This window comes from Rhinatrema bivittatum, chromosome 3 (genome assembly GCF_901001135.1).
Source record: "Rhinatrema bivittatum chromosome 3, aRhiBiv1.1, whole genome shotgun sequence".
NCBI lineage: Eukaryota > Metazoa > Chordata > Amphibia > Gymnophiona > Rhinatrematidae > Rhinatrema > Rhinatrema bivittatum.
The window spans coordinates 510,027,879-510,040,689 of NC_042617.1; the positions used below are offsets into that span (position 1 = coordinate 510,027,879).

Consider the following 12,811-nt stretch of genomic DNA (forward strand, 5'->3'; position numbering starts at 1 on the left):
TATCCCTAGCTGCCAGGGATGCAGAAAGTCTTCAACTCTGCCACCTATTCAGTGGGCTGTCAAATCCTTAGACCAGGATTTGAAGGAGGAACATCATCTTCAGAAACCAATATAGGTTCATCTAACAAATAAGCTCTCTGGACTCCAGATGGCAGTCCCTTACTGGAGCAACTGAGCAGGAGGGTGCATGGAAACCAGTGGCGCCACAGAATAAATTGGGTCTGGTGTCTCTAGACTAAGTTCTTGTTCCAGAACCCTTGAAAGACATACTGCCCTGGAGACGGGAAGAGGTAAGTAAAGTGAATCCCCCACAAGACCTCCTACTCTGAGCTAGGGAGCAAAACAACAATGTGATGAACAGCTGCATCTGCTGCATGGAGTTGTCTCTTCAATGTCAAGGGATCATGCACCAAGGCCTGGGGATTCTGGGGCATCAATGGTGCTAGATGCTTTGTCTGTGTCAAGCTGTGATGTGTTGGTGGCACCAGGAATACTGATGTGGAGCCTGACTTCTGCTTTAATGGCACAGCAAAAATGCTTACCTTGTAATAGGTGTTATCCCAGGACAGCAGGATGTAGTCCTCACATATGGGTGACGTCACTGACGGAGCCCTATTGCGGGAAAACTTTGTCAAAGTTTCTAGAAACTTTTGACTGGCCCTGTGAGGCCACTGAGCATGCCATGACATTCTCTGCCACAGGGGTCTCTCTTCAGTCTTGTATGTAGCAATAAGCGTTAGCAAAAATAAAATAAAATATATGATACCCAACTCTGCGGGGTGGCGGGTGGGTTTCGTGAGGACTACATCCTGCTGTCCTGGGATAAAACCTATTACAAGGTAAGCAATTTTGCTTTATCCCAGGACAAGCAGGATGCTAGTCCTCACATATGGGTGATTAGCAAGTTAGAGGCTGAGTCATTTTGTAGTGAAGCAACACTAAAGTATTGTTGGTGAAAATGAGGCAGCCGAAGATCAAAGCAGTATGGATGTAGAAGGAGTTGGGATCAAACTGGAAACAAGTTCTTTAAGACAGATTGTCCACAGGCTGAATCTTGTCGTCCCTGTTTATCCAAACAGTAATGAACTGCACAAGTGTGAAGAGAACTCCATGTTGCTGCTTTACATATGTCTCAAGGATTGGCACTGAACGATAGTGTGCTACTGAAGTTGACATCGCTCTTACTGAATGCGCCTTTACTCGCACTTGGAGAGGAAGGCCCGCTTTTTCATAGCAAAACTGTATGCAATCTGCTAACCAGTTGGACAGAGTATGTTTACTCACTGCTTTCCCTGGTTTGTTTGGATCATAAGACACAAAGAGTTGATTGGATTTCCTGTGGATTGCAGGGCGGTTTAAGTAAAATGCACGTTTACAGTCCAAGGTATATACGGCCCGTTCTCCTTGGTGAGAATGAGGCCTTGGAAAGAATGTGGGTAAAACTATGGATTGGTTCAAGTGGAATTCTGTAACTACCTTGGGAAGGAATTTTGGATGTGTACGGAGAACCACTCTGTCATGTAGGAATTTGGTATATGGTGAGTACGTGACAAGTGCTTGTAACTCACTAACCCTTCTAGCTGATGTAATGGCTATGAGGAACATAGTCTTCCATGTGAGAAATTTAAGATCACAGGAATTCATGGGTTCAAAAGGAGAACGCATGAGTCTTGTTAAGACCAGATTCAGGTCCCATTCTGTGACTGGCAGCCGAATTGGTGGTTTAAGTTGAGTTAAACCTCTCATAAACCTGCTGACAAGAGGTTGTATGGATGTTGGTGCATCTCCCATCTTGTTATGGTATGCTGAGATTGCACTTAAATGTACTCTTACAGATGAAGTCTGGAGACCAGAGTCTGCAAGATGACATAAGTAGTCTAGTAGAGAAATTGTGGGGCAGGAGAAAGGGTCAATACTCTTGACTGCACCACAAAGTAAATCTTTTCCATTTTGAAGAATAGTTCTTCTGTGTGGAAGGTTTACATGAAGCTATAAGCACTTGAGATACATTGGTTGAAAGATTGAGTGGTTGTAAAATTAAGCTTTCAAAATCCATGCTGTCAGGGAAAGGGATTGAAGGTTGGGATGGCGCAACCGACCCTGATCCTGAGTTATGAGAGTGGGAGCTACACCCAGGCAAATGGGATCCCTGATCGTGAGGTCTAGAAGTGAGGTAAACCATACTTGTCGAGGCCAATATGGGGCTATTAGTATCATGGACCCCTTGACCTGTTGTAGCTTCACTAGAGTTTTCGTTATGAGCGGTATCGGTGGATACACGTATAGAAGGCCTGAGAACCAAGGGTGAGCAACTGCGTCCTTGGCTGGCTGGTTTTGCTGTTTGTGTAAAGAACTGAATTTGTCCACTTTGTGATTCAGGTGTGAGGCAAAGAGGTCTATTGTTGGTTGTCCCCAACACTGAAATATCCTGATCGCTACTGAGGGATCCAGGGACCACTCGTGTGGTTGGAATTGACGACTGAGTCGATCCGCCACTACATTGTGAATGCCTGCCAGATAAGTGGCCTGAAGGAACATAGAGTATGTCAGGGCCCAGTCCCAAATCTGTGCAGCTTCTTGACAAAGGAGATACGAGCCCGTACCTCCCTGTTTGTTGATGTACCACATGGCTACTCTATTGTCCGTTTGGATTAGAACAGTCTTGTGTGAAAGGCAGTCCTTGAATGCATGCAGCGCATAACGTATAGCTCGAAGTTCCAGGAAATTGATTTGAAATGTTGCTTCAAGTTTTGTCCAAATACCTTGGGTTTGGAGATTGTTTATGTGAGCTCCCCAACCCAAGGTGGATGCATATGTAGTTAACGTTATCTGTGGGACTGGTTGTTTGGAAGGGTAGGCCCTTGCGCAAATTGTTCTTGTTTGCCCACCAAAGTAGGGATGAACGTAGTGGGTTACTTGAATTGGAGAATACAGTGGTTGAATGGCTTGGATCCATTGTGATCTTAATGTCCATTGGGTTACTCTCATGGCGAGCCGTGCCATAGGAGTGACATGAACTGTGGAGGCCATGTGGCCTATTAAGGTTAGAAACTGATTAGCTGTTTATTTATTTTATTTAAAACATTTTATATACCGACTTTCACAGACAAAGTCTGACCAAGATGGTTCACAACATCAAGTATAAAAAATTAAAAGAAAAACTAAACAAAAAACTACATAACAAAACAAAATCAATAAAATGTAAATAAAATAAAAGTAATAGATAGAAAAAAAAATACAATATATAATTATAATCCCTAATTCTTTAACAAAACTATACTAAGTTTATAACAAAACAGGAAAGGTCAGAAAAGATAAGAAACTGAAGACCAGTGTTATCACATGGTTAGTAGGAGCAAGCTGTTAAGGTTATATGTATAATATACATCCACTAATATCATAAAGATCTTTAAGGATATGTATTCGCTTCCTCAATTCCTGCAAAAGCCATTTTAAATAGGTAGGTTTTCAATACCTTCTTGAATTCATTGTGATCGGTAATTAGTCTTAATGTATTTGGAATCGAGTTCCAAAGTATGGGTCCCGCCACCGAAAACGCTTTCTCTCTGGTTATATTCAATCTGGCCAGCCTAACCGTGGGAACATCAAGTAGGTACTTGGTGGTGAATCTAAGATTTCTAGTAGGTTTATATAACCGTAATGAAGTACAAAGCCAAGTTGAATCCGGATCAAGCTGTTGCTTGTTTCTTTGAGTGAATAGAGTACACCAATAAGGAAAGTGTCTCCACCCGATCCCCGGGTAGAAAGGCCTTTGAGAGGATGGTGTTCAATTCTGCTCCTATAAATTGAAGCAGGTGAGACGGAGTGAGATGGGACTTTTGATAATTGAAGAGAAAGCCCATGTAGTGAAGTAGAGTAATTGTTCGACTGAGAAAAGCCAGAGCTCCCTGTTGAGATTGACTTCTGATGAGCCAGTCGTCTAAATAGGGAAAGACATGGACACTTTCCTTGTGCAAGTGTGCTGCTATTACTTCCAGACATTTGGTGAATACTCTGGGAGCAGAGGAAAGTCCAAATGGTAGTACTCTGTATTGGAAATGTTGATGACCCACCATGAAGCGCAGATACTTGTGATGAGGAGGGAATATTGGAATGCGAGCGTAAGCGTCTTGAAGATCCAGAGAACAAAGCCAATCTCCTGCTTGAAGAAGTAGAAGCATGATGCCTAGAGAAACCATCCTGAATTTTTCTTTTTTCAGAAATTTGTTGAGATTTCTGAGGTCTAGGATGGGACGTAGGCCTCCGGTTTTCTTTGGAATGAGGAACTAACGGGAATAGAATGCTTTGCCCTGCTGAGTACGGGGCACCGGCTCTACAGCCCTGGCTCTCAGAAGAGTGGATAATTCTACTTGTAATTGGATTATGTGATTTTTGCTGAGAGAAAGGGGTCTCTGAGGAGAATCTGTTGGAACTGAGAGGAAACTGAGTTGGTAACCTCAAGATATTATTGTAAGCACCCATTGGTCTGTTATTTGAACCCAATGGTTGTAAAAGTAGGATACCCGACCTCCTACCGGAAGCTGTGGATGAGGATTGAAGAGAAGGCTGTGTTCTCTGTGAATGGCCTCAAAAGCCAGCAGCCGGTCCCATCTGTGGCAGAGGTTGAGGCCTAGTCGCCCTAGGTTGTCTGGGCTGAGGTCTTTGTTGTGGCCTAGAAGACCTGCTCCTAGATGTAGGGGGGGGGGTAATATTGCCTCTGTCTATAGAAGGGTCTTCTGGGATCCTTTCTTTGAGGCCTACGAGTTGGCTGCGTAGATGGATCCTGCGGGATCGTTGAAAGCTGTCTCAGGGTCTCTGTATGCTCTTTCAATTGAGCAACTGCATCTTGTACTTTGGACCCGAAGAGGTTATCTCCAAGACATGGGAGGTCTAACAACTTGTCCTGGACTTCAGGCCTCAGGTCCAAGGCTTTAAGCCATGCCCAATGTCTGGCACTTATACCCAATGCAGCCACTCTGGAAGCTGTCTCAAAACCATCATAGGCCGCACGGACCTCGTGTTTGCCTGCCTCAAGCCCTTTGTGGATGATCACTTGGGCTGCTTCCTGATATTGTGATGGAAGTGATGGAATAAAGTCCTGCATTTGCTTCCACAAAATTTCTTTGGTACTGGGTCATGTATAATTGATACGAAGATATCCTAGAATTTAACATGGCACCTTGGTAGACTTTCCGTCCCAGGGAATCTAAAAATCTATGATCTTTACCTGGGGGATTTGAGGAATGTGGTCTAATCCTCTTGGACTTTTGCGCAGACTCTACCACTACTGACTGGTGAGGAAGCTGCGATTTTTGGTAGCCAGGAGCAGACTGCACCAAATATGTAGTGTCCATTCTTTTGTTAAAAGCTGGCACTGAGCATGGATGTTCCCAAATCCAATGTTGTAATTCTAGCAGAACATCATGGATTGGTATAGCTAGCTACCACTTGCTTCGGAGGGTCTACAAATTGCAGAGCCTCCAATGTTTGCTGTCGTACATCATGCTCTGTGACCAAGGTGAACGGTATAGTGTCAGCCATTTCCTGGATAAAGGTTGTGAATGAGAAATCTTCTGGTGGAGATTTCTTCCTTGGATCCGGTGGGGAAGGATCAGACATGAAAGCTTCAGATGAGGTATCTGAGTGTGTATCACTAAAAGTATCATATGGATCTTGCTCAGGTGGAGAAATTGTGGAAGTTCTAGGCGGTCGAGGAATCCCCAAAGATCCTGGTAGTGGGTCATCAATGGGTGACTCCTCAGGGTGTTCTTTCTGGGGTTTGGAAGGAAGAGTACCGACCACCTCCTCAAATTTCTTCATTAAAAGTTGGTAAAGTGCCAATTCTGGACGTCCTGTGTCCCCAGGTGAGATTGGCATCGATGGTGACAGTGCCGGAATTGAAGATGGCGTTGGCGCCTTCGGTGGTCGCGTCGACGTCACCTTAGTTGGAATAGACGTAGGTACCTGCATCGATGGAACCGTTGGTATCGGTACCGGCATTGACAGGGTTGTCGGCATCGGTATGGTCACCGGTCTCTGTGGAATCACCGGCAAAGGTACTGGCATCGGTTCAAGAACCGGCATAGGTGTCTGCACCGGAGTAGGTGTCTGTTCTTTAAGGGCCTGGAGCACCGCTTGTCTGATAAATTCTGACAATTCCTGTGAAACAGCTGGTTTAGCCAGAGCAGCTGAACGCGGTGGCAGTGTAGGTGTCATTATTACCTTCGCAGATCCCTGTGGAGGTTTGATCGATGAAGTATAGGCCCCGGTGCAGAGGGTAGCGGAGTTTCCTGAGGTTTTGGCCGTTTAGCGGTCGGTTCCCTCCGGAGAGAGGGGCATCGCTGGAGTCTGTGCGTGTTGGTGGCGGTGTTTTGGTCGATGTTAGACTACCGACCTTGTCAATGCCGATGGGTGATCTCCCGATCCCTCCAGACGACGTTTTTTTCAAAAAAAATTCGCTTTGACACCCCTACCAGGGACAATTTTGTTGATGTTGAAGAAGGAAGAAGCTGATGGTGAAAGATGTTCCATCATCTCTTGTCTAAGTTTTCTTCCTTTGGGAGTCATCTCTGCACATTGAGGGCAGGATGAAACATCGTGTTTCTCTCCCAAACAGAGAACACACTCAAGGTGTGGTCTGTTATGGACATTGTCCTATTACAAACCGGACATTTTTTAAAACCCGAAGCCATTTTCTGTAGACAGCAGTCGATGAAAAAGGGGGAAAAGAAAATGAGAAAAGTTTTTACTAAAAGTAAAAACGAGACTGTGATTACTCACCGGCCGGTGGAAATCTGAGAGAGATCCCTTATAGGAGAAATTTTCTGAAGAAATAATTGACTTTTTCAGTCACACAATAATGTGAGAAAAACTCACAAGGCTCCTTGCTCCACGATGCTTACAGTAGCGCAGAAAAACAAAGACTGAAGAGAGACCCCTGTGGCAGAGAATATCATGGCATGCTGGGCATGCTCAGTGGCCTCACAGGGCCAGTCAAAAGTTTCTAGAAAAACTTTGACAGAAAGTTTTCCCCGCAATAGGGCTCTGTCAGTGACGTCACCCATATGTGAGGACTAGCATCCTGCTTCTCCTGGGAAAACAACTGTACCACCAGCTCCAAAACATGGTGCTTTTTCTTCTTGTACGCTCCTAAGCCCTGTGAGGCCCATGAAGAGCCTAAGGATGCTTTCCAACACTTCTACACCTTGCCTGACTCCGACAAAGTAGTAGGCTCAAGGACCCTTAAATTCAGGAGGTGGGAGCCATACTCAAGGAAGCTCTGCTCTGGGAGAAGAACTGATTGGGTCACTTTACTGACCTGTGCAAATCCTGTATTTTCCAAGGTCCTGGACCTCAGAGTGCTCAGTGACATCCAGTCACAGCGGTAACAATTCTGAATGTCATGGTTTGCCCCAGACATTGATAGCAAATGTCATGGCCATGGCTGATGAGACTTTTCCTACCACGGATGCAGACCTTAAAGCTGCCAGAAGCAGCCTTCTTGGGGCCAGACATGCAGATTTATTTATTTTATTATTTTTTTTTTTAATAAAGATACCACTGAAAAGTTCTGACGGGTTGCCAAAGCAGTAAGGCAAACCAACTCCACCAGTGGAGATAGAAAAACTAATGTACTGAAAAAATAAAATGTGTGTTTTTGTTTGAGCTGCCATATGAACAACTAAAAGGTTCACAAGGTAGCGCCCACACAAAACTCCCACACATGCTGAGTACAGCAAAAGCTCAATAAGTTAGGAGAGAAGGGTCTGTTCTGCACCAGATGTCACCCATGTGCTATGGCTAATTCAGTCCTGCTTGTTGACAGAGAATTTATACAGCTAACTTAATTCTGCCTTGGTATGACCCTAAATTATAGCTGGATGAAATAGGGGTGAAGTAGGGCACAGTTAAGTGATGGAAATATTCAAATTTAGCTGGATAACACACAAGTTATCCAGTTAAATGCCATTGAATATGGACCTTACATGTGCACAGCTGGATATCACTGGCAAATCTAATGTTAGTCTAACAAATTAATTACCCTATATTTAACAAATTTAATTGTTACAAAAGGCAAGAATTAAAATGCATCAACATATGTATATCCACACTGTACAACACTTTACCACTATATAAAACGATGTAATAACCATTTGCATGCAATTAAACTTTATACTGAAAGAATACCTGAGAGGACAAGGTTACGCCCCACATCTTTGATGCTTCTCTCCGTAAGAGAGCTCCTCAATCCGGAGCTCAAGCAGAAAAGCATCTGGCCTCTCCTTTGGGTTGGAAGCCAACATATTACGGAGAAGGCTGCAGACCTCCTCAGGTACAGACTTCTTGTTCTTCAAAGGTATATGTAGCTGTAAATTGGGGTTCTCTAGAAGAGCCTCACCCACAGGAATTAGTGACTTGCCTCGACAGATATATGTTCCTGTGTAGAGATTGGAGAATTTTGGAGATGAGTATTATAGTTCTCAAACCCAAGTGATGGGAAATGTGTGTTTAAAAAAATCAGTGGTGAAAGAAAACATTATCAGTCAGCCTGTGAATGAGTAGCATACACAAGAAAGGTTTAAGTGTGAAACACCTAAAAATCTTGATGGGAGGAAAGTGCAGTTGCTTACCTGTTACAGGTGTTCTCCTAGGACAGCAGGATGTTAGTCTTCACATGTGGGTGACAACATCCGATGGAGCCTGGCACGGAAAACTTTTGTCAACGTTTCTAGAAGCTTTGACCAGCAGCCTGGGCATGCCCAGCCTACTACTATCCACGCGAGGCTCCCCTTCATTCTCGTAACATAGCAAAGCAGATGAGTGAAAAAATAAAACAAACCGAAGGTGAACCCAACATCGTGGGGAGGAGGGCGGAATTCCTGAGGTGACCTGGTAGGTAGGTGGCCCAGAGATATATCCCTTGAGAGAGGGCCCAGTTCCAAACCTGTACTGCTTCTTGGCAGAGTAGGAACAAGCCCGTGCTGCCCTGTTTGTTGATGTACCACATCACGACCTGGTTGTGCATCCTGATCAAAATTCCTTGGACAACAACTGATCTCTGAAGGCTCACAAGGCGTACCATATCGCTAGAAGCTCCAGAAGGTTTATCTGGCAACGCGCTTCAGTGACAGTCCAAAAGCCTTGAGTGTGTAGGCCGATCGTGTGGGCTCGCCACCCCTGAGGAGAAGCATTGGTGGTCAGGGTCACCTGGGGTGGTACGGGCTGAAAGGGAAGTCCGTGCTCCAGATTGGAGAGGGCTTCCACCAGGCCAAAGATACCCTGAGAGAGTCCGTGACCATGACTGGAGTCTCTAGATTCTGAAATGCCTGTTGCCACTGGAACTGCAAGGCTCACTGAGGGCTCCTTATGCGGAGAAAGGCCAAGGGAGTCACATGGACGGAAGCCGCCATATGACCCAGTAGGCAGGGCAGGAGACCGGCTGGTACCCTCCTGCTGTTGCGGACGAGGGTAGCCAGCGAGACAAAGGCAATCGCCCGATCCATGGGCAGGAAAGCTTTCGTTTGTGTCATGTCCAGCCTGGCGCCTATGAAGTCCAGCTGGGAGGACTGACAGAGGTGCGACATTGAGAAGCTAACGAACCCCCATTGTCTGCAGGGTCTGCACCATCAAGGCCAGAGCTTTCAAGGCCCTAAAGCGGGAGTCACTCCTGACCAACCAGTTGCCCAGGTATGGAAACACATGGACTGCGTGACGTCCGAGGTAGGCAGCCACCACTGCTAAGCATTTGGTGAAGACACGAGGGGTGAGGCCAGCCCAAAGGGCAGCACTTTGTACTGTAAACGTGTGCATTCCCCACCACAAAACAGAGGTACTTTTTGTGGTTGGGGACAATCACAATGTGTGCATATGCCTCCTTGAGGTTGAGGGAGCAAAGCCAGTCTCCTCTTCAGAGGAGCGGAATCAGCTTGCCCAAAGAGACCATCTTGAATGGTTCTCTTACGAGAAACCTGTTCAGTGCCCTGAAGTAGAGAATGGGCTGCAAGATGCCATTCCTTTTCAGGATGAGAAAATATCTCGAGTAGAAACCTTGGCCCTGCTGATGGTATGGGGCCGGTTACACTGCACACACTGCGAGGAGGGCGGAGAGTGCCGTTTGAAGAACAGCCAAACAGGCAGATGCACCCCACTAAGGACAAGGGGGGAGAGATCTCTGGAAGCCAGCTGAAGTGTAGATTGTACCCCTGGCGGACGATAGAGAGGAGCTAAGGAGCCTGCCTCTGACCGGGGGATCTGCCAGCTGACTTACACTCCCTCACCGCCAGTCAAAAGTCCGTGGCTTGCCGGGGAACTGGTTTAGGTCTAGGGGCCCGCTGCTGGCTGGGATGACCCCAGGAACTGGTTAGAGTTGGGCGAGTCTGAGTGGCCGGAGGGAAATACTTACTCTACCTATAAAAAGGTTTACGAGAACCTTGCCTGGAGGATTTCCTTCTGAGGCAGCCCTTCTGAGGCACTAGTGGATAGCTGCTGGAGGGTATCATGATGGTCCTCCAGCTGCGCTATCGCATTCCGGACCTTATCCCTGAACAGATTCTCGCCTGTACAGGGGAGGTCGGTGAGCCTATCTTGGACCTCCGGCCAGAGGTCTGGAGCCAAGCCATCCTTCTAGCACCAATGCCTATGGCAGCTAAGTGGGCTGCTGACTCAAGAACATCGTAGGTGTAACACACCTCATGTTTTCCTGCTTCCAGACACAGTGAAGCAATGGTGGCAAGGGCTTCCTGCTATTGCTGGGGAAGGCCCTCTGCAAAATTCTGGACTTGCTTCCAGTGATTGCAGTTGAACTGAGTCATATAGAGGTGGTAAGCCGCAATACGGGCAATCAGCATGGCACCCTGGAAAATCTTTCTCCCTATGGCATCTAATTCCCATTCTCACATCCTGGAGGGGTAGAGGCATGGGTACGGGAACACCGGTCTTTTTCAAGGCAGATTCCACAACCACCGATTAGTGGAGGAGCTATCTCCTCTTAAACCCCAGGGCCTGTTGCACCAAGTAGGTGGCATCGGTCTTTCTATTAACTGGGGAAGAGATGGGGTGCTCCCACAGGCGGAGGAGTTTCTTAAAAATATCGTGGATCGGAACCGCCACGATCTCCTTAGGAGCTTCAACGAACTGGAGGACTTCCAGCATCTTGTGATGTGCATCCTCCTCCATAAGGAGCAAGCCCCGGCCATAGCCCTAACAAACCCCGCAAAGGATAGGTCTTCAGGTAGTAATAAAGCCGCTCCTCCAGAGGAGGGGGTTCTGAGAGGGGGTCGGAGCAGTCTGAGGACAAGTCTGTGGAGTCATCAGACGAGGGCTCCAACGGACCCTATTCCTCACTTGGGCCAGGACGCAGAGGGTGAGGGCTGTAAGGGGCATCAGCCCTAGGCTCCGAGAGCGTCTGAGGCCGTAAGGACACCGATGGATCCCCCCATGGTAAGCCGGAGGGATCTAGCAACAGCTCAGGGGACCGTGGGCGAGGGAACACAGTACTGGAAACATCTTCCTCGGAGGACCTGGGAATCTGGATCGCTCCGGTGGAGGGCATCTGTGGCAGATAGTGAACCGAGGACCCCTCGGGCACCGCCTATGTCAGTAGTGTGCCAAGAAGGACGCTCAGACGCTCCAGCAGAGGTGCTAACATCAATGGTGGAGGCTCAGGTACAGGTGGCACCTGCAGCTCAATGCCTTCAGCACTGGCGATTGCACCCTGCATTCCAACTCCTCCTGGAAGTCCAGGTTGGCCAGGACTGATGGAGGGGGAACAATGTGTTGCTGGCTCATCCTCTGGACCCCGAGGCAGCACGGCACCCTGCACCGATGTCTGGTGTTGTTTCGATGGGGTGGCAGCCGCCGATGCCACCCCGGAAACGTGTCTGGATGGTGACCAGTGCCAGTGCTTCTGGGACAGTTTCCGGTACTCGGCCCGGTCTTTCTCTAGCACAGAGGAAGTCGATGATCCCAAGGTCTGGGAGAGTGGAGAGCAACCAAGAAAAAAGAACCGGTGAACACCAAGGATTCTTAATTCTTTATTCAGCACTATGCATCAAAAAAGCCTGACTCAGGCCGAGTTTCGCTTGAAAGAGCTACTTCAGGGGCTAATGAAACATATAAAAGCATGTAAAAACAATTAAATACATATAAATACATTAAAAACATGTCAAACATTTAAGACATATAAAGCCATGTATACCAACACATTATAAAATCATAAAAAAATGATAATATAATAGACATACAATAATGTCAAAATATACTTAAAGCAAAAGACAACAACTTTCATTCAACTCAAACTACTGGATGTATGATTTCAATTATGAGAATGTATACATAAATATTAATTGTGGAAATAAAATCATAACATAACATAATTGAGTGTGCACCTAAAAATGTAAATACCTATAGCAGATGCCAAGGTAGCCTGCATCCAGCAAACACCTTCACTGTTTGTGCTAAAAAACAAGCACAACAAAACCAGTTGCAATGAATATTACTGGAAAAACCTATTGAGTATCTTAAGCACTGTGATTCTTAAAACAAAACTGAATCCCACGTTTAGGCAACATAGTAACAGGAACAATAAAACTAAAACCCACAAATAGGGAGATACACAGTAACTCAGTGCATGAACATTTTAAATATGAAACCAACGTTAATGAGCAGGGCAGACTTAGAGCACCAAAAATACACTTACCAACATAGAAAACTTTAATGTCAAGTTCTATAAACGCCAGAGAAATGCAGGACAGAAAGACGCCGTAGCACTCATTCAGTGCAAAACATGAAATGCCTCCCACGGCTCACTATA

The 12,811-nt window shown here is 46.3% G+C and overlaps 1 protein-coding gene across 5 annotated transcripts in view; it reads right to left on the minus strand.

Moving 5' to 3' along the window:
• The window catches only part of LOC115088174 (serine/threonine-protein kinase PDIK1L-like), a 292,604-nt gene that overhangs the window by 180,667 nt on the left and 99,126 nt on the right, over nt 1–12,811 (minus strand). For 4 of the 5 annotated variants that reach the window (XR_003855717.1, XR_003855718.1, XR_003855719.1 and 1 more), the window contains exon 3: nt 8,188–8,437. Coding sequence is in view for 1 of the 5 variants with exons in the window: in XM_029596185.1 (XP_029452045.1) it covers nt 8,202–8,437 (236 nt within the window). In the remaining 4 variants the exon portion in view is untranslated. Of the gene's footprint in view, nt 1–8,187; nt 8,438–12,811 lie in introns of those variants that run through there. The other variant, XM_029596186.1, reaches the window with a different exon arrangement.